Source organism: Schistocerca cancellata, chromosome 4 (assembly GCF_023864275.1).
Source record: "Schistocerca cancellata isolate TAMUIC-IGC-003103 chromosome 4, iqSchCanc2.1, whole genome shotgun sequence".
Classification (NCBI taxonomy): Eukaryota; Metazoa; Arthropoda; class Insecta; order Orthoptera; family Acrididae; genus Schistocerca; species Schistocerca cancellata.
Window position 1 is genome coordinate 720,623,353 of NC_064629.1, and position 22,090 is coordinate 720,645,442.

A 22,090-nucleotide genomic window follows, 5' to 3' on the forward strand; every position below is an offset into this window, starting at 1 on the left:
CATGAAGAGATCCACGAGAACACTAATGATATATAGAACAGTGCAAAGTCTCATAACTACAGAACACATCAGTATACAGTCTTTTAGATGAGCATACAATAATCAAGTAAACATAAGTGAGGTTGAGGGCCAGTGCCCTGGGCTTATATTAGCCTGTTGTGCACACGGCACAGCACTCACTGCGGTGTCTGTCTAAGTTGTGAGGTGATCTGGCTGGGCCAACTGTGGAGGCACTTGTATCTATAGGGTTACGACACAAACCTAGATTCCCCATTTATCACAAGGAGTTGCCTTAACCAATGGGACTCTGAGCACACATCCAGTGTTGAGAAATTGTAGACGGAAAGATTAGTGACAATGAAGGTTTGAGTCAGGCTTGGAGGTGTACTTTGATAGCTAAATGATTAAGCTGATCTAACAATAAGTAGTAAATTTGGATCTGAATTCCAGTCTGTTCCAAGTTTTCAGTTGTTACTATAGGTTTACTACAGTTCTGGTTCACCATATCTACACAGTTTCCACTGATACTACTTCATGCCGTCACATCTTTACTGATTTCATCCCCATTAATCTATTCATTTCATTTCAGTGCCTTTAATTAGTTTCTTTTATGAGTAAGGGTTGCTGTCACTATAAATAACTGCAGATAAATAACGAAAGCCCTTTACTGTTTCTGAATGGATATGACTGTGTTTCCTTAGCCTATAAATTACTGTAATTGAAAACAAAATACACAAACAAAAAAGAAACGAGATTTGCTATTGAGTCCATGGACATGGTTTCTTGTCCTTCTGTAAGAGTTCTTGCTTTACTCGTAAGGTTTGTTTGATCACGTAAGTGCTTAATTAGGCAAGACCCTGTTTGTTTTGATAATTACTCCATGTTTTCCTATTTGCGACATTGCTGTTTAGATACTAAGTTGGTCTGGTCAGTTTTAGGTGAAAGCTGAGGCACAGAGCAGTTTGGCCATTTTCCTGTATTGTATCTTGAGGGGTGAAAATAAAGCTAGTTGATACGGAAAACTTGTAGTTGTAACCAATAATAGGAACTTAAATTACTAATCTGACATTTAATAAATTCAGCTGCTGAACACACAATGAAGAAATATTTGTGTAAAAATGTGGGAGAAAGCAGCAACAAATGTTAGTTAAAGATAACTGAACCATTAATGAGTTAGGAGATGCCACAGCAAACAAATTTCACATTTAAAGCATATTTAGTTTAAGTGTAAAGACTTTGTCATTTTATTGTTGTGGTGTTCTAGTTGTATGAGCTAATTTTCTTCATTTTACTATACAGTGTTATTGTGTATTGTACACTGAAGCATCAAAGAAACTGGTGTAGGCATGCATATTCAAATACAGAGATATGTAAACAGGCAGAATACGGCAGTGCATTGGCGACATCTATATAAGACAACAAGTGTCTGGCACAGTTGTTAAATCGGTTAGTGCTGCTATAGTGGCAGGTTATCAAAATTTATGTGAGTTTGAACATGGTGTTATAGTTGGCATACGAGCAATGGGACACATCATCTCCAAGGTAGCAATGAAGTGGGAATTTTGCCATACAACCATTTCACGAGTGTACCGTGAATATCAGGAATCCGGTAAAACATCAAATCTCTGACATAGCCGTGTTCGGAAAAAGATGCTGCAAGAAGAGGACCAATGATGACTGAAGAGAAGCTTTCAACATGACAGATGTGCAACCTTTATGCAAATTGCTGCAGATTTCAATGCTGGGCCATCAACAATTGTCAGCATGCAAACCATTCAGTGAAACATCATCACTATGGGTTTTTCGGAGCCAAATGCCCACTCATATACCCTTGATGACTACACCACACAAAGCTTTACACCTCACATGGGCCTGTCAACACCGATATTGGACTGTTGATGACTGCAAACATGTTACCTGGTCGGACAAGTCTAGCTTTAAATGGTATAGAGCGGATGGACATGTACGGATGTGGAGACTACCTCATGAATCCATGGACCCTGCATGTCAGCAAGGGATTGTTCAAGCTGGTGGAGGCTCTGTGAATTGTATGGGGTATGTGCAGTTGGAGTGATATGGGACCCCTGATACATCTAGATACAACTCTGACAGGTGACACATACGTAAGCATTCTGTCTGATCACCTGCATTCATTCATGTCAGTTGTGCATTCCAACAGAGTTGGACAATTCCAGCAGGACGATATGACACCCCACACGTCCAGAATTGCTACAAAGTGGCTTCAGGAACTCGTGAGTTTAAACGTTTCCGCTGTCCACCTAACTCCCCAGACATGAAAATTATTGAGCATATCTGGGATGCCTTGCAACATGCTGTTCAGAAGAGATCTCCACCCCCTTATACTCTTACAGATTTATGGACAGCACTGCAGGATTCATGGTGTCAGTTCCCTCCAGCACTACTTCAGACATTTGTCTGCTCCATACCACCACATCATATTGTGGCACTTCTGCATGTCCACGGGGGTCCTGCATGATATTGGGCAGGTGTACCAGTTTCTTTAGCTCTTCAGTATATGTGAATTCAGGTTTACTCTGATGAATTTTTCTCAGGAAAGCCGGTGAGTAGTATGTTTGTTTTATAGCAACATTTTAACTAGTTCCTTACTTCTCATCTTGTAGTGAACTTACTTCACTTGACAAGTAAGAAGTTTGTCAAAATGTTGCTCTTAAATTATATGTAACTTTCCAGATTTCTAGAGAAGAATCATCACTCAAAAATGTTGTGGGATGGTTTTGGGGGGGGGGGGGGGATGTAAAAGGTGTATATTATATTATGGTTTTTAGGGCGCAAAACAGCTGTGGTCATAAGTGAAAGTTTATATATGTGATGAAAGAGAGTTAACTGTTAAAATAAAGTTAAAAATGAAGTAGCAAGAAACTAACACAGAAGGAAAAGAAGCAGAAGCAGAAATTGAAAAAAATGTGGGCAGAATGCTGTAATTATCGAGGTATACACCACTCGGAATGGGAATATCAAAGCATAGGTCATCAATACTCTTTAGACTTTTAAATTCTGTAGTCACAGGAAGCAGATTGACCTTTCTGTTCTTTTACAGAGCCTTTGTGTGCAACTGTTATTGCGGTATTGATTATAGGTACATAATCTACAGTTTTGTTGGACCGTTCAGTCTGTGGGTTGGTTGGCCTATTTCGATTAAAGAATAGTAGATGTGGTGTACCATGAGAGAGTATGACTGGTCAGTTGGGCTTTTAGGATGAGCCCTGTTCCTTTCTACTCCTCTGAAATCAATGAGCCAGCACATGAGGTGGTGACTTGTCATGATGTACTGGACCTATATAATTTCATCCAAGCCACAGACACCAGTGAAATGCTTTTTTAATAAACATCAGTGAGCAATCAGGACTTTTCGGACTGCCTATTTCAAATCAATGTCTCATATTGGCATTTTACACCAGTATTGGATCATGTCGCCTTGATTTCTTGTAAGAGACAGAATTATTGTAGATTTAACAGAGCCTGGAAAAGACCATGCTTTTAATGTAATTTTTGTCTTTATTTTATAATATTTCAGATAAATGTCACAGGTCGACAGTAATATGAACTGGTGATTCAAAGCAAGGCTGTTCAATTGTTTACCCTGACCATATCTCCTTATTCAGAATGAAAATACAGTCTTCAGTGCAAAACTTGGTGTGATACTAGGTATTAGAGCAAATGTGGGGTTATCAAAGTAAGAAGTTCCTCATCTACTCCATATCCACTTGTGCCCTGCATCCAATACAACAGATTTAATCAAAAGAGAGAATGACACAAATTATGTGAGGCTTTTTCCTCATTTTTTAGCAATAGTGAAAGTATGTATCATTCTACTCATAATAGGTTGTATGGTTATCAGGGGAAATGAATGAGAAGATGTGGTGGCAAAGGAGGCTTGCAGGAAACTGTGTAGCATAATGTGCTGTTTCCCTGCAGGTTACCGTTTCACTGATGATTCAAAGAGCGATGTTGCTTTGGGAGGTGAAGTTGTAGGAGATGAGGAGCAATTACAGTGATTGCTGGAATGTACTATCTAGGCATGGTGTACATCATTCCAGTCACTGCAGCCATATGAATCACTGTGACATGCCTCTAAATTGGACTTTTGAGTTTTTAAGTGTACACTCATAATTTGCTAGAGGATACTCCAGGCTCTTGGGTTTGTGGTATGGAAAGAGCCCGGGAGTAAAATTAGTTGGGGACCTGTCCTCCAATTTAATGGATGAAAAGATGGTTCGGGTACAGCTTTTTAAAATTTTGTGTGCTGTCTGGACTCCAGCCTAAATGTACAGATGGAAGGTTTAAGTGTAATGCTGAGTGGTTGACCATATCAATTTTTAATCTAGTGATCAATGAACCATATTTATCTGCTACAATATTATATTTATTTTCATTCGGATTTTCTCCTGTATTAATGTAAATATGAGCTGTGATGTTACATGTGCATACATACAATTTTTTTCACAGAATTTTAATTCTTATTTCAATCAAAGTTTTAAGCATTTTATTATTTTTAACTAAACTAATAACATTTTAGTTTGGGTGTTGTAGACCTAAGTGTTGGGTGCCCAAACAAATATGTCATCATAGAAGAGTGAATTGTGTTATGTTCTAGATACTGTAATTTTTATGTGGCAGTTATTATTATAAACATAGTTAACTCAAGTTTTGAAGTAATGGGTTTATATTGAATCTGTAAAATACACACCACATATGGATCACTACAGTAAAAATAAGGAGCTTTGGACATTCATAGGCATTTAACTAGTCAATTCTGCCACACAGCAACTGTGAATTGAATAGGATGGGAAAATAATATGGATGTATGGTGCCTTGTGTCATACAACATATAATGACTTGTGGAGTGTGAATGTAGATAGACACAAATGCAAATGCAGGTATGGGACTTCCCCCATATGCCAGGTATTGCATAGTTACATATTACAAAATATAGTCAGTGTGTAGCCTAAAAGATTAAATGGAGTTGCAGTATCACTGTTAACTTGACATGCCATAACAACACAAATATTTTCTCTGAGTCTTGGAATTATTTTGAACATAAGCATGTTCCTTCATGTGGAAGTGAATTTTGTGATCACAAACAATTTGCAGCAAAATTGAAATATTTCAAAGTATACTTCCATTTATTTTGACCTTTCACTGGCATATTTACAAGGGAACTAAACTGAGAAATTCGTACTTAGTTGAACTACCTGACAGATTAAAACATAACACCTTGTGTGAGATATATAATTAACCATGAAAAGCAAAGATCTGAGTTTGTCTCTGTCTGCCTTGCTTTAATGTGTCAGTCTGCTTGTCACACTGAATTGACGCACCCTGATTACAGTCCCTTTATCTGCTGCTTACAGAAATGATTTCCAGAATTTCAGTGTGGTAATCAAAAGCCTTAGTGAAACTTTTATGATATTTGAATGCTAACCATGCTTCAAGTGTGGGAAAGAGTATACATACTTACGGCATCCAAACCATTGGTTCTGAAAGGTAATGCTAGTAGAGACTTACTACTGAAGAAAAGAAAAACTGGAGGAATTGAAATTAGTGTCACTTATGTGTAATCTTGCTGGTTTATGCACTGAATCCTGTTTTTAGACATTAGGTTAAGAAAGGTATCTTTTGTGTTTTGGACAAATATGTACAAAATATTTTAGAACATGAATTCATTTGTTTATTTCTTCTCTTTTATTTTAATTATTGTTCTAACAAAAATTCTCTACAATCACAGATGCTAAGTAAGTTTCAAGGATGTGTCTTACCAGCCTCCCATCCAGTTTACAGAGAGGTGGCTAAAGTGGCAATGCATATTTTGGAAAGCAATATGGATATTGACAAAGTTAAACACACAAACTGGTCTCTCATTGTCATCAACAGCATTGATGATAAAAATGCATTTGTTCTTCCGGTGAGTTTATGTCAACTTTGAACTTTGAATTTAATTTATAGTGTGTTCAGTCTTTGGTCTTCTTAGTGTTGTTAGTTTCACAACAGTCTATTGTTGTTTTTGCATAACTTCTCATGTAACTATATGGCTGCAACAAATGCAGATGACCTAGGCCAGTGATGTAAAAGATAAAAAAGCTATTTCCTCTTATTCAGTTCTGGAAGGGAACTCTATACATACAGAAACATTTGTACTGTCAGAGATACACACATATAGCACTTGCATGCTTTTCTCGTTATTGTTTTCCCACAGTCATAGAACCCTAGATGTCATTGCTCTCTTCCTAGATGTGCTCTGCCAAAAAAATTTATTACCTTTTTTTCCCCTTCATACAGTACTTCTGCTGTGTGGTTAATACCATTTGATTTTCCATAGAACTCTCGAGATTTGATCATTATATTCAGCACTATTTTCAGTCTAACATTGTCCTGCAACAATTTTGCTTCCATCACTAATTTGATTGTGTTTTGAAAATGTAGGGAGATCATACAGTAATGTTGTATGTTGGCAGACCTGCCCATATTGCACTACAGTATATCAAATAGTAACTCAGGGATCAGGTGATATTATGGTTCGTTTTTTATGAGAATATGTCTGTTTATATAAATGGTCATTGGAACTTTACCATTAGATACATAATTCTCACTTTTTATTCATGGGTGTTTAGAATTGTAACTATAAGAAAAAACACTTCAATCAGTCACAATTTTGCAGAATGAGTGATGTACACTCCTGGAAATGGAAAAAAGAACACATTGACACCGGTGTGTCAGACCCACCATACTTGCTCCGGACACTGCGAGAGGGCTGTACAAGCAGTGATCACACGCACGGCACAGCGGACACACCAGGAACCGCGGTGTTGGCCGTCGAATGGCGCTAGCTGCGCAGCATTTGTGCACCGCCGCCGTCAGTGTCAGCCAGTTTGCCGTGGCATACGGAGCTCCATCGCAGTCTTTAACACTGGTAGCATGCCGCGACAGCGTGGACGTGAACCGTATGTGCAGTTGACGGACTTTGAGCGAGGGCGTATAGTGGGCATGCGGGAGGCCGGGTGGACGTACCGCCGAATTGCTCAACACGTGAGGCGTGAGGTCTCCACAGTACATCGATGTTGTCGCCAGTGCTCGGCGGAAGGTGCACGTGCCCGTCGACCTGGGACCGGACCGCAGCGACGCACGGATGCACGCCAAGACCGTAGGATCCTACGCAGTGCCGTAGGGGACCGCACCGCCACTTCCCAGCAAATTAGGGACACTGTTGCTCCTGGGGTATTGGCGAGGACCATTCGCAACCGTCTCCATGAAGCTGGGCTACGGTCCCGCACACCGTTAGGCCGTCTTCCGCTCACGCCCCAACATCGTGCAACCCGCCTCCAGTGGTGTCGCGACAGGCGTGAATGGAGGGACGAATGGAGACGTGTCGTCTTCAGCGATGAGAGTCGCTTCTGCCTTGGTGCCAATGATGGTCGTATGCGTGTTTGGCGCCGTGCAGGTGAGCGCCACAATCAGGACTGCATACGACCGAGGCACACAGGGCCAACACCCGGCATCATGGTGTGGGGAGCGATCTCCTACACTGGCCGTACACCACTGGTGATCGTCGAGGGGACACTGAATAGTGCACGGTACATCCAAATCGTCATCGAACCCATCGTTCTACCATTCCTAGACCGGCAAGGGAACTTGCTGTTCCAACAGGACAATGCACGTCCGCATGTATCCCGTGCCACCCAACGTGCTCTAGAAGGTGTAAGTCAACTACCCTGGCCAGCAAGATCTCCGGATCTGTCCCCCATTGAGCATGTTTGGGACTGGATGAAGCGTCGTCTCACGCGGTCTGCACGTCCAGCACGAACGCTGGTCCAACTGAGGCGCCAGGTGGAAATGGCATGGCAAGCCGTTCCACAGGACTACATCCAGCATCTCTACGATCGTCTCCATGGGAGAATAGCAGTCTGCATTGCTGCGAAAGGTGGATATACACTGTACTAGTGCCGACATTGTGCATGCTCTGTTGCCTGTGTCTATGTGCCTGTGGTTCTGTCAGTGTGATCATGTGATGTATCTGACCGCAGGAATGTGTCAATAAAGTTTCCCCTTCCTGGGACAATGAATTCACGGTGTTCTTATTTCAATTTCCAGGAGTGTATTTATGCATGAGAAGTAATACACTTAAGTCAGTTCCCAGTTGGTGATGCACATATTTTGTGCCCCTTTCATTAAAATAACATAGTCAGTGCAAGGGAGTGCAGCGGTCTGTTAAGCCTCAAGTGAGTACACGTATGTATAAAGTGCACCAACCACAAACAACGTTGTCTTGTACCAGTCCACCGTTGTTTTAAACTTGTGAGCCCGTACATATTCTTTCATTATTGCATCAGCTAAGACAGTGCTAAACTGTGTTGTTGTACATACAAATGAGCAGCAGCAACATAAAATAAATAGTGAGTTATGTGAGAAAAAAATTACAACCTGTGCAAAAAAACGACCTAGATTACAAGCTAGCAGCACATCCCATAATTAGGAAATTGTCTTAGGGATAATTAGTAATAGAATAAGTGGTTGGCTGGGATCTGAAGCAACTGTGCTGTTTAATGCTTTGACTGAGTCATTACTGTGAGCTAACACTCGCACGTGGCAGAAGAGTGATATAATGTATGTTTATTTTATTATTGTCTAATTAAACATAACTTTAGCTTATATAGTGTAAGTTTTTTATTGTTGTTGAATTAAACTAAGATTAAACTGTGAGTCTGCTCATACATGTTTACCTTGGTAAAATAAAGGTGACTATTGTTTACATGTGTACAAAGTGTGACGCTCGCCTGCTCCTGTCATGAAAAACAATATGCTGAGTCGAGGGTTAATAAATTTAATCTATACTATTATTAACATTTATTTGTTTGTAATACAGTAAAAACTTGTATTTTTCACAAGAATCGTTTTCAGTAACCTGAAGACAGGATAAGTCCATAAACTAATTACAGATAAATAAATGATTTGACAAAATTGTGACTGGTTGTACTGTTTCTCTCATTGGTGTAATTCTCATTTGAGTTGGTGAATGATGGATGAAATTAGTTCTATAACTTAACCCCCTCCTTTTTATCCTCCCCCTCCCCCTCCCTGTTTCCTTATGTAGTGTTTTTAACAAACATCAGTCTTGTAGTTTCAGTGATGTTCAGATTCCATATTAAAATTAAATGCATCAAACAACGATTGTGTTGTGTGAATTTGTTTATTGTGCCTATAGATATGCTGGCGAATCACAAAATTTTGACACCAATTATTGAAGAAAAAGTTTGTTGACACCAAAAAGTATAGTGCATTAGGAAATGATTGATTTACTACCCTACTTAACAGGCAGTTATATTAAAAGCATAATGGTACAGAATTAAAGTAATGCAACTAAACATTTTTTTCTGTGGAGTATTCTGAGACAGATGTGAATTACATGTGTAGTCAGTTCCATACATTCAATTCATCTGAGGAAATTGGAGGAGCTTTCCATGAGTTTAAATATATAATTCAGCACATGGGAATATGCAGTGAGCATGGAAATTTGGAATTGCCAAGACCAATTGTGTTTAATAATAGCTCCAGAAAGTTGCATTGAAAGCAGACCAGAGGTTCTGAACAATTTGGAATATTTAAAATATGAAAAAGTTAAATGAAATACAGAATGTGCATATTCCTGTCTACATAGGTATAAATGAAAGTAGCTGATGAAAAGGAAATATTCTATCATTTTACTTACTGTTCATGCAGGCACTTAAATGGATGACAGGAAATTGTTCACTGAAAATATGAATCCTGTTTTTTCAAATTTCTTTGATCAAAGGAAACCATTCTGCGCTTCCCTCGTTTACCTGTCACTAAAATGCAAAGATGTGAAAATATTGTGACTGAGTCCATCAGTTGATGTCTACTTTCACTGGCCATGCGTTTTCTGTAATTGAAGATCATTATGAAACATTAAATAGTGGTTTAAGTAATGCAGTTTTGGATACTAATATTTTATAACACACATTAAATTGATGAATGGCAAATTGAAGCTGACTGTATAAGCATGAATCTGGGACCTATAACCTTATGAGTCAGTTGATCGTCTATTGCTGCCTAATATGGCAGTGGATCCTATAATGGCACTCCATACTAGTGTATGGATGAGGAAAGCTCTTTTGTTCAGGTCATTAATTGACTTAACATTACCTCATATTCATAGATTGCAGGTCTTGTCGCTTTGCAAGTTTCAAAACTGATGATTAGAAAGAATCGAACGTATAATACAGATTATACACTGACTGATCAAAAGCCCACCCTTCACCTTTGTGACAGCTTTAACTTTACGGTATATTGATAATTTTGACTTCATGAACTGTCTGGCTACAACTGAATGAAACACAATTTTCGTGCCAATCGCATTTTGCCTTTATTTTCTGCAAGGCATTGTCAGTGGCCTGGAATATGTACATATTTTTGCTATTTAGTTTACATTTTGGTCAATGTACCTATAGGTTATAAACAGTTCTGGTGGATGGTTTTTGCTACTATGTAGTAATATTTTGAAATGTACTTACAGGTTGCGTGGACGATTTTCTACGTATTATTTAATATGTAGAAAATGCATATGACATGAAAATTGTGTTTCATTCGGTTGTAGTCAGACGGTTCATAAAGTAAAAATTATCAATATACCATAATATTACACACAACTGAGGAAAAAAGGACTGCAAAAGTTGAAGCAGCTTTAACTTTACTGGTAACACTTTCAATGAGGTGTCTGAATGTCTGTGGAGGAGTGGCAGTCCATTCTTCCTTAAGGGACAAAACTAGAGAATATAGTGATGTTGCAGGCTGCAGTCTGGTGCAAAGTGAACATTCTTACTCATCTCGAAGGTGTTCTGTTGGGTTCATGTCAGGACACTGGGCAGGCCAATCCATTTCAAAAAAGTTATTGTGTGCAAACCATTGTGTCACAGTTGCTGATTTATGATAGGTTGCATTATTATGATCGTAACGTCACCTCCTCCATATTTCACTGTTGGCTCTACACATGGTGGCTGTTGTGTTGGCAGAAGAGCCAACACTGTGTTACTAGTGGAGGCCGAAATGCACGCGTTTTAGCTCACGCAGGCTGGTGTGAAGAGGGAAGGACTATACTGATGTGAGGTCTGGAATATGACAAGGAATTAGAATTCAGAAAGCAGACATAATTAGTTTGATACTTAACTCTAATCCATTACTGAAGAATGTCGCTCTTGATGGTACATGAGTCACAATATTATCTGTTCAGAAGACATAGTAACTGAATATGGTGCCTTGCTAGGTCGTAGCAAATGACGTAGCTGAAGGCTATGGTAAACTGTCATCTCTGCTAATGAGAGCATCTGTATACAGTGAACCATCGCTAGCAAAGTCGGCTGTACAACTGGGGCAAGTGCTAAGGAGTCTCTCTAGAGTAGACCTGCCATGTGGCGGCGCTCGGTCTGCAATCACTGATAGTGGTGACACGCAGGTCCGACGTATACTAACGGACCATGGCCGATTTAAAGGCTACCACCTAGCAAGTGTGGTGTCTGGCAGTGACACCACAGTGGCAGGTAACGTTCTTCAGGCATTTGCCAAAACCAAACCATTCCATTGAATTGCCACAAGTTACAGCATGATTCATCATTCCAAATCACTTATTTCCAGTCATCCACTGTCCAGTGATGTTGCTCTTTACACCACTCAAGCATTGCTTAGCACTGACTACAGAAGTCTGTGGCTTATAAGGAGCTCCTCAACCATTGCACTCCATTTTTTTTTTTAGATCTCTACACACAGACATTGTGTAAGCTGGACTGTGGTAGCATGTCAGAACTCACAAGTGATTTCTTCTGCTGATTTTGTGATATTTTCTACAACCATCCGCCACAACGCTCATTGGACCCTGCCTGTCAGTATGTGAGGTTTTCTTGGTGGTTGTTCTTTTGCGCTTTCATTTCATAATCACACCACCGACAGTCAATTTGGGCAGATTTAAATGGGCTGAAATATCCCTGATGGATTTGTTACTCAGGTGACATCCAATGACTAGTCCATGTTCGAAGTCACTGAGTGACCCATTTTGTTGTTACTGTTTCTCTACTGACAACACAGTACTCCTCACCTCGTTTTATAGTGGCAGGTGTGCCTCTCATGACATTTAGTGCTTATTTCTCCAGTACGTATGTGTGTTAACTAACCTGGTCGATGACAGTAGTTCCTCATTAACACAGTACTCTTGACACACCTCCCTGAAAATTGTTAAATTTGTAACCAGGTTGTTCAGTAACTAATACAATACACTTGGATTAAACTTTAATTATTTGAACATGTATTGCTTCCCGAACAGATTACTTTGATCAGCTTTTGTATTAGCTGTGCATATTGTTTACATAACTGAGGCTAGTAAACACCATTGATGAACATACACACACCAAAAAAAGTTTTGCATCACCCTGGTTCCGAGAACTCATGAAGATAGATGTTGACTATAGGTATTGTATCACAGACACAGTCCCTTTGACTGTTCAGAGATGTCACAAAACCCGCCGAAAGATGTAAACAACCATGCATGAGAGGCACCTATTTGACGGAGGGGTTCCGACAGCTGATCAGTTCCAGTCATTCCACCAGGAAGGAGGTACACAGCTCATGTTGGCTATAGTTAAACCATGCCTAGACAGTCAATAATGTGGTTCAGTCATGTCCGCATTGTTCCTTTGTCCCAGGAAGGGCCATCAACAAGGGAAGTGTCCAGGCGCCTCGCAGTGAGCCAAAGCGATGTTCTTCGGACATGGAGGAGATACAGAGAGACAGGAACTGTCAATGATATGCCTTGCTCAGGCTGCCCAAGGGCTACTACTACAGTAGATGACTGCTACCTATGGATTATGGCTCGGAGGAACCCTGACAGCAACGCCACCATGTTGAATAATGCTTTTCGTGCAGCCACAGGACGTTGTATTACGACTCAAACTGTGCGCAATAGGCTGCATAATGCACAACTTCACTACCACCATCCATGACGAGGTCCATCTTTGCAGCCACAGCATGCAGCATGGTACAGATGGGTCCAACAACATGCTGAATGGACCTCTCAGGACAGGCATCACGTTCTCTTCACCAATGTGTGTCGCATATGCCTTCAACCAAACAATTGTCGGAGATGTGTTTGGAAGCAACCCAGTCAAGCTAGCTGAACAACTTAGACACTCTGTCCAGTGAGTGCAAGAAGGTGGAGGTTCCCTGATGTTTTGGGGTGGCATTATGTGGGGCTGACATATGCCGCTGGTGGTCATGGAAGGCGCCATAACGGCTCTATGATACATGAATGCCATCCTTCGACCAATAGTGCAACCATATTGGCACTATATTGGCGAAGCATTCGTTTTTATGGACGACAATTCACACCACCATCGTGCACATCTTGTAAATGACTTCCTTCAGGATAACGATATCATTCGACTAGAGTGGCCAGCATGATCTCCAAACATGAACCCTATTGAACATGCCTTGGGATAGATTGAAAAGGACTGATACGGATGGTGTGACCCACCAACCACTCTGAGGGATCTACACTGAATTACCATTGAGGAGTAGGACAATCTGGACCAACAGTGCCTTGATGAACTTGTGGATAGTATGCCACGGTGAATACAGGCATGCACCAGTGCAAGAGGATGTGCTACTGGTGCATACAGCAATCTGGGACACGGCCTCTGAAGGTCTTTCTGTTTGGTGGTGCAACATGCAATGTGTGGTTTTCATGAGCAATAAAAAGGGCAGAAATGATGTTTACGTTGATCTCTATTCCAATTTTCTGTACAGTTTCCTTAACTCTCGGAACTGAGGTGATGCAAAACTTTTTTCGATATGTGTAGATGTGGGAATATACACTCCTGGAAATGGAAAAAAGAACACATTGACACCGGTGTGTCAGACCCACCATACTTGCTCCGGACACTGCGAGAGGGCTATACAAGCAATGATCACACGCACGGCACAGCGGACACACCAGGAACCGCGGTGTTGGCCGTCGAATGGCGCTAGCTGCGCAGCATTTGTGCACCGCCGCCGTCAGTGTCAGCCAGTTTGCCGTGGCATACGGAGCTCCATCACAGTCTTTAACACTGGTAGCATGCCGCGATAGCGTGGACGTGAACCGTATGTGCAGTTGACGGACTTTGAGCGAGGGCGTATAGTGGGCATGCGGGAGGCCGGGTGGACGTACCGCCGAATTACTCAACACGTGGGGCGTGAGGTCTCCACAGTACACCGATGTTGTCGCCAGTGGTCGGCGGAAGGTGCACGTGCCCGTCGACCTGGGACCGGACCGCAGCGACGCACGGATGCACGCCAAGACCGTAGGATCCTACGCAGTGCCGTAGGGGACCGCACCGCCACTTCCCAGCAAATTAGGGACACTGTTGCTCCTGGGGTATGGGCGAGGACCATTCGCAACCGTCTCCATGAAGCTGGGCTACGGTCCCGCACACCGTTAGGCCGTCTTCTGCTCACGCCCCAACATCGTGCAGCCCGCCTCCAGTGGTGTCGCGACAGGCGTGAATGGAGGAACGAATGGAGACGTGTCGTCTTCAGCGATGAGAGTCGCTTCTGCCTTGGTGCCAATGATGGTCGTATGCGTGTTTGGCGCCGTGCAGGTGAGCGCCACAATCAGGACTGCATACGACCGAGGCACACAGGGCCAACACCCGGCATCATGGTGTGGGGAGCGATCTCCTACACTGGCCGTACACCACTGGTGATCGTCGAGGGGACACTGAATAGTGCACGGTACATCCAAACCGTCATCGAACCCATCGTTCTACCATTCCTAGACCGGCAAGGGAACTTGCTGTTCCAACAGGACAATGCACGTCCGCATGTATCCCGTGCCACCCAACGTGCTCTAGAAGGTGTAAGTCAACTACCCTGGCCAGCAAGATCTCCGGATCTGTCCCCCATTGAGCATGTTTGGGACTGGATGAAGCGTCGTCTCACGCGGTCTGCACGTCCAGCACGAACGCTGGTCCAACTGAGGCGCCAGGTGGAAATGGCATGGCAAGCCGTTCCACAGGACTACATCCAGCATCTCTACGATCGTCTCCATGGGAGAATAGCAGCCTGCATTGCTGCGAAAGGTGGATATACACTGTACTAGTGCCGACATTGTGCATGCTCTGTTGCCTGTGTCTATGTGCCTGTGGTTCTGTCAGTGTGATCATGTGATGTATCTGACCCCAGGAATGTGTCAATAAAGTTTCCCCTTCCTGGGACAATGAATTCATGGTGTTCTTATTTCAATTTCCAGGAGTGTACTTAAATATCAATCTGTAACCTCCTCAGCTCTCATGATTTTACAAACACTGGCACTCCACCAATCATAATTTAAAAGAAAACTGTCAGCCATTGACAGTTCTCAGACTGAGTCACAAACATTTAACACAACGACAATATCAACATCAATATCAAATGCAGACTGGTGTACACTGTTCATATGTGTATGTAACTTCATGAAGGTGAACAAAGAAAACTAGTTGCAGCACAAATCAATTATGTATTTGGACTCATAATAACCATGAGATGTTAACTTTAACATTTAGATCTTTTCATATTGGTGACTAAAGGTAGACTCTGATACAGACATGTTACTGGAGTAGTTACTAGGTGCAGACTGTCTGAAGCAGTGTATAGTAGTACTATTTCCAAATATGTTAAGAACAAATCATATTTAGCACTTACATTTTGCTTTATAATGAGATATAAAGGTCATAATTAGGCACTATGGAATCACAATGAATCAAGTCACAGTTTGGTTTTAACTTTGTTAGATAACTATAAAATTAACAAAGTTAGATGGATATTTCGTTAATACCATGCATACCTTTGCAGGGATGTACCAAGCTTTATGTAAATTTCACACATTTGCAAATTTCCCGACTTGCTTAATTTCTCAATTAATACCTTATTCTGGTAAACAAATGTATTTTCTAGGTCAGAAAAATTGGAGGAACAAAATTATGGCTTTAGTTCTTGGAATTAAACATGATTAAGGGTAGAAATTACAAAAGTATTTTCTGGAAGATAGAAACTTTAGGTACAGATACCTTTTTTTAATTAATGACTTTGCAGAAAAAGTAAAACATTTACTCAAGGAAAGGGAAATTAGGACTTTTAAATGCTCTATATCATTTAAAAACAAAGAGTTATTTGTTCAATACATTTTTATGAGTACATGATGTCTAAACATAATTAATTACAGGTTTGTCTTAAAAGAAGTTTGCTGATAAACTATGTATACCATTAGACTCAGCTCAGTTAAACTGGTGAATAATAAATGTTAATGAAATATTACCTGCATAATAAGTTTGATGTTTTAAGTAAATGTTGTATAATTACTGCCAGTATAACAGAGAAAAGAAAAAAATAGTTATCTAAGGAGTAGAATTATAGCAAATGGAGCTACTCCACTTGCTGCATCTCCCATAGGGGTGTCTGCATACTTTTGATCAGATAGAGTACATCGTCTCCATTTAGATCTTCACTAATGAGAGTCTTCCACGTTCTCTTACATGCAAATTGCTACATGGTGCACTGCTTAAAGTGCTGTAGTTACATGTGGGGGGGGAGTGGAATTTACACTCCTGGAAATTGAAATAAGAACACCGTGAATTCATTGTCCCAGGAAGGGGAAACTTGATTGACACATTCCTGGGGTCAGATACATCACATGATCACACTGACAGAACCACAGGCACATAGACACAGGCAACAGAGCATGCACAATGTCGGCACTAGTACAGTGTATATCCACCTTTCGCAGCAATGCAGGCTGCTATTCTCCCATGGAGACGATCGTAGAGATGCTGGATGTAGTCCTGTGGAACGGCTTGCCATGCCATTTCCACCTGGCGCCTCAGTTGGACCAGCATTCGTGCTGGACGTGCAGACCGCGTGAGACGACGCTTCATCCAGTCCCAAACATGCTCAATGGGGGACAGATCTGGAGATCTTGCTGGCCAGGGTAGTTGACTTACACCTTCTAGAGCACGTTGGGTGGCACGGGATACATGCGGACGTGCATTGTCCTGTTGGAACAGCAAGTTCCCTTGCCGGTCTAGGAATGGTAGAACGATGGGTTCGATGACGGTTTGGATGTACCGTGCACTATTCAGTGTCCCCTCGACGATCACCAGTGGTGTACGGCCAGTGTAGGAGATCGCTCCCCACACCATGATGCCGGGTGTTGGCCCTGTGTGCCTCGGTCGTATGCAGTCCTGATTGTGGCGCTCACCTGCACGGCGCCAAACACGCATACGACCATCATTGGCACCAAGGCAGAAGCGACTCTCATCGCTGAAGACGACACGTCTCCATTCGTCCCTCCATTCACGCCTGTCGCGACACCACTGGAGGCGGGCTGCACGATGTTGGGGCGTGGGCGGAAGACGGCCTAACGGTGTGCGGGACCGTAGCCCAGCTTCATGGAGACGGTTGCGAATGGTCCTCGCCGATACCCCAGGAGCAACAGTGTCCCTAATTTGCTGGGAAGTGGCGGTGTGGTCCCCTACGGTACTGCGTAGGATCCTACGGTCTTGGCGTGCATCCGTGCGTCGCTGCGGTCCGGTCCCAAGTCGACGGGCACGTGCACCTTCCGCCGACCACTGGCGACAACATCGATGTACTGTGGAGACCTCACGCCCCACGTGTTGAGCAATTCGGCGGTACGTCCACCCGGCCTCCCGCATGCCCACTATACGCCCTCGCTCAAAGTCCGTCAACTGCACATACGGTTCACGTCCACGCTGTCGCGGCATGCTACCAGTGTTAAAGACTGCGATGGAGCTCCGTATGCCACGGCAAACTGGCTGACACTGACGGCGGCAGTGCACAAATGCTGCGCAGCTAGCGCCATTCGACGGCCAACACCGCGGTTCCTGGTGTGTCCGCTGTGCCGTGCGTGTGATCATTGCTTGTACAGCCCTCTCGCAGTGTCCGGAGCAAGTATGGTGGGTCTGACACTCCGGTGTCAATGTGTTCTTTTTTCCATTTCCAGGAGTGTATAACCCAGCTAACCAGTGAGAATAAAAATTTTGTGTGGTTAACCAAATTCATTTCAAATGTCTGGATTGTTCCCAGAAGCATGTTACAGGTACTTTCCTTTCCACCCTTGTGCAGCTGAGCTAATGCTTTGTTTTTAATGATCTCTCCTCCCCCCTCCCCCCCTCCCAAGTGAGAGAATGATGTGATTAAATAATTCATGATTCTTAAGAAAGCACTCTTATCATGGCATATTTAGTTCATTGCTTCTGTAACATTTCTATAGCGTAATTACAAACCATTTTATTGGATGCAGACTTACTGGTAGTCAATAGTAGTAGAATGTGCCCAACTCATCATCCAGAATATCTTAATTTATTTTTGAGTCAATGGAGGCATGGCACACTTTTTATTCTAGCATAGACATGTGGTTTAAGAATCAGTTGCATTATTGGACTACATTTTTTTTTTTTTGGGGGGGGGGGGGGGGAGGGGGGGCAGACAGATTAATGCTAGGAAAAGTAATTCTCCACTGTGTGTCCATGGTATAAAAATGATAGACACTTAGATGTCCTCTGATGTATGCAAAGAAAGAATCCACAACAGCTCTGTAATATTTTATTAATTTTCTTTTGGTGGTCATTTTTATTTTTACAGAATGTTGCCGTATGTATCTGTAGGAGTAAACTGTACATATACTGGCTTTTTACCTACATATTTCTTTCACTTTCAGAATGGCACAATATTTATATTTACGGGAATGCTGACAGTGTGCAATAGCATAGACCAGCTGGGGATTATTATATCTCACGAAGTAGCACATGTACTTCTGTCACATATGGTAAGTTTTTACGTCTTCAAAAGAAATCCTCATCTGTGAAGTTCCCTGCCAAAATATGTAGTATATGATCATAAACCCCAATACATTTGAGTTTCTTGCTCCTATATCCTTAATTAGCCATCTGTCTGCAATTATCAAAGTTTCTATAAACTTTCAATTACTGCCTTGCCCAATCCACTCGAACCTTTGCTGGTATCGGGATGCTGTTTCTGGATAGTGTGTATGTCATGTGATGGAGTCAGCATTTGAACATCACAGTATGACAGTTATGTGCTAATTTAAGTCATTTAAGGAGGATCTTGACTAGCAAAAGTGATCTCATGAATTCTGACCGTCAAATGAGTATGAAAATGATAGCAGAAACTCTCAGTATTCCAATAGGTTAAGAAAAAGGCTCACCTAAATGGGAAGGGAGATTGTCAAAACCTGCAGTTACACCACGATAGTGCTCCCATCTCTGCATTTTTTTGGTAGTTTCTGGCCAACGTGCAGTCCCGACCTGGCCCTGACAGAATTTTTTATGTTCCGGAGCACCAAGACCAACCTCAAAGTAGTCAGTTCTGTGACCACTGTAGCAATGCAGACTTCTATGGTAAGAACTCTAAATGAGAGTCTTTCCATTGCCTTCCAGGCTATTCACAGTGCATGGCATATTCACTGGAAAAAATGTGTAGATGCCAGAGGGGACTACTTGAAAGATTTGAAATGTTTGCAACAATATCTTGGATAACATGCTTTTTACATATATAATTGCATTCCTTTCTGGGTGTGCCTTGTAATCTTGAGGATTTCTACTAGATATTTGAATTCAGATTTTTCAGCTTCTTTGCATAACTGAGTTGCTAAAGGTTGACTAGATATAATGGAGACCCTTCTGCAAATTGTGTATTTACATGCTAGATTTGGAATTCAGTTTTGAGTGCAATTTCATATAGGTTTTAAGAGTGGGTTGCTTGTTGTCTATGGTTGGCCAAGACACCTGGATCATTTACAGAGTGAAGGAATTTTCATTAGCAGTATTTACCCAGTACAGGAAGAGTCATAGTGTGTAATTTTTGCATCTGAGCAACAGATGTTGGATTAATGTGCTGGGGTAGATGAACAGTGTGTCTGCAATGTTACATGGAGTAATAGCATAACATACTTTATCAGAGATATTTATACTATAGATCTGAATCACTTTTACTAAAGATCCTCTCTCTTCTGATTTTAACAAGTATACCAGTGTGACATTGTGAAACTTTGGCTTCATGAAACTGTCTGTTCTCATTGTTATTATATTTAGCATAATACTTGTCAAAATTTCAGTTTTTTCACTGCTTAAGACTGTTATGATGGCAAGGATTCTGCATTGGTAACTGTGGTTAGGCCTATGGCTGCTTGTGGTATTTACCCTTCTTTGTGACAATATATTTGAGCAAGCTGCATAGTCAGGGTCTTGTAATTAATTCAATATCACAATCCAGAAACCCCCCCAGGGGGTCCACAACTCTGTTGTGGATGCGAGCATGGCAAGCACGGGGCCCCGAGCTAGTGCCGTTCTCCTTTCTTTCCGGGCTGCCCTACCCCCCTTCCCCATCCCTCCTCGTCCCCAATCCTCCCCCCCCCCCCCTTACCTCTCCTTCACACTCCCTCTTCTTGGGAGTAATATATCGAGCCTTCGTACGGAGACGGACGTTTGAAAACTCCAGGGTCCTGTTTCCTTTGTTTTTCTCCTTCCTCACGCTTTCTTCCTCTATTGGTCTTTCCCTACATTCACTCTTCTCCTTGCTTTCATTCCCTTACTTCTATCTCTGCCTTATTCTCGTTGCCCTATTCTCCTTGTCTTCTTTTCCGTGTCTTATTCTCCGCTTCAGTGTTTGAGATTCTTTCTTTTATCCCTCTCTCTCTTTCCTCTCTTCTTTCCTCCCTGTGCATGTCTGAAGACCGACCCATGCGTACGCACGCGTAGCCGGTGACGGGGTAACGCGTAATTCCCCGCCCTGGGTAGACAAGTGAGGCACGCACGTACCCCATGGTAGAGGCCAGGCCCAGGGAGGGGTGATTGCCTGAGCTGTTACCTTCCAAACGTTCCAATTGGTCCCTCCGTTCGTTTCTCGGGAGTTGTGACCTGAGGTGTGGACAATCACCTAAGGCAGGAGTGCCCTCTGAGAGGGCCCCCACAAGGAAGGAGCACCCCATCGGAGACGTTGACAATCATAGGGTATTCATCCACAATGGATTTCTCTTCTTCTTCTTCCCTGTTGTCTGCCCAAAAAAGAAAGGTAGATGCAACTCCTGTTCCGAAAATTCTACCACCATCACCGAAGTTTCTTGCTGTCACAAGATCTGACAGTCACAATTTCTCAACAGTCAACCCTTTTGTCATTCAGAAGGGTGTAGATATGAGTGCAGGACCAGTGAAATCTTGTACTTGGTTGCGCAACGGTACCTTGCTGTTGGAGATAGAGAGCGCCTTCCAGGCCCAAAAATTACTTCGAGTCACTCTCTTACACACATTTCCTGTATGGGTGGAGGCCCACCGCACCTTCAATTCATCGCATGGTGTGGTGTATACCAGATCACTCGAAAGACTAACTGATGAGGAGAGTCTGTCTTTTCTCTCTGATCAGGGAGTGATGGCCGTCCATCAGGTCATGAAAAGGGTCAACAAGGACCTCATACTGACCCAAACCATATTCCTGACATTCGACAATGTGCAATTGCCTTCACGAATTAAAGTGGGTTATGAGATGATTTCTGTTTGGCCGTATGTACTGAGCCCTACAAGGTGTTACCAATGTCAGCAGTTTAACCATACATGGTTGTCTTGTTCAAGTGCGGCTAAATGCATTACCTGTGGCAGGGACACCCATGAGGGTGACTGTCCACCTCTGTCCCCTCGTTGCATTAATTGTATGGGCGACCATGCTGCCTCCTCTCATGACTGCCCCATCTACAAAGATGAGAAAAGTATACAGGAAATTTGAGTGAAAGAGAAGGTGTCGACCGCGGCTGCTCGCAAGTTATTCAATAGCAGAAAGCCCACTGTGCTCCCGGCAGGCCAATACAGTACTGTTCTTGCCTCTCCTTCGCCTACCAGGGAGGTCACTACACAGATATGCGATCTAACATTTAGCAATTTGGTCGTCAGTTTGACCAGTGCTAAGATCGCCTGATCAACGTCTCCTCTTCCTCCCACCAACCCTAAGGCTC

The 22,090-nt window shown here is 42.5% G+C and overlaps 1 protein-coding gene across 1 annotated transcript in view; it reads left to right on the top strand.

Moving 5' to 3' along the window:
* LOC126183755 (metalloendopeptidase OMA1, mitochondrial-like) overlaps positions 1–22,090 on the top strand; it is a 118,085-nt gene that overhangs the window by 49,970 nt on the left and 46,025 nt on the right. The window contains exons 4-5 of the mRNA XM_049925982.1: positions 5,768–5,944; positions 18,788–18,895. Of these exons, the coding sequence (XP_049781939.1) occupies positions 5,768–5,944; positions 18,788–18,895 (285 nt within the window). The remainder of the gene's footprint in view (positions 1–5,767; positions 5,945–18,787; positions 18,896–22,090) is intronic.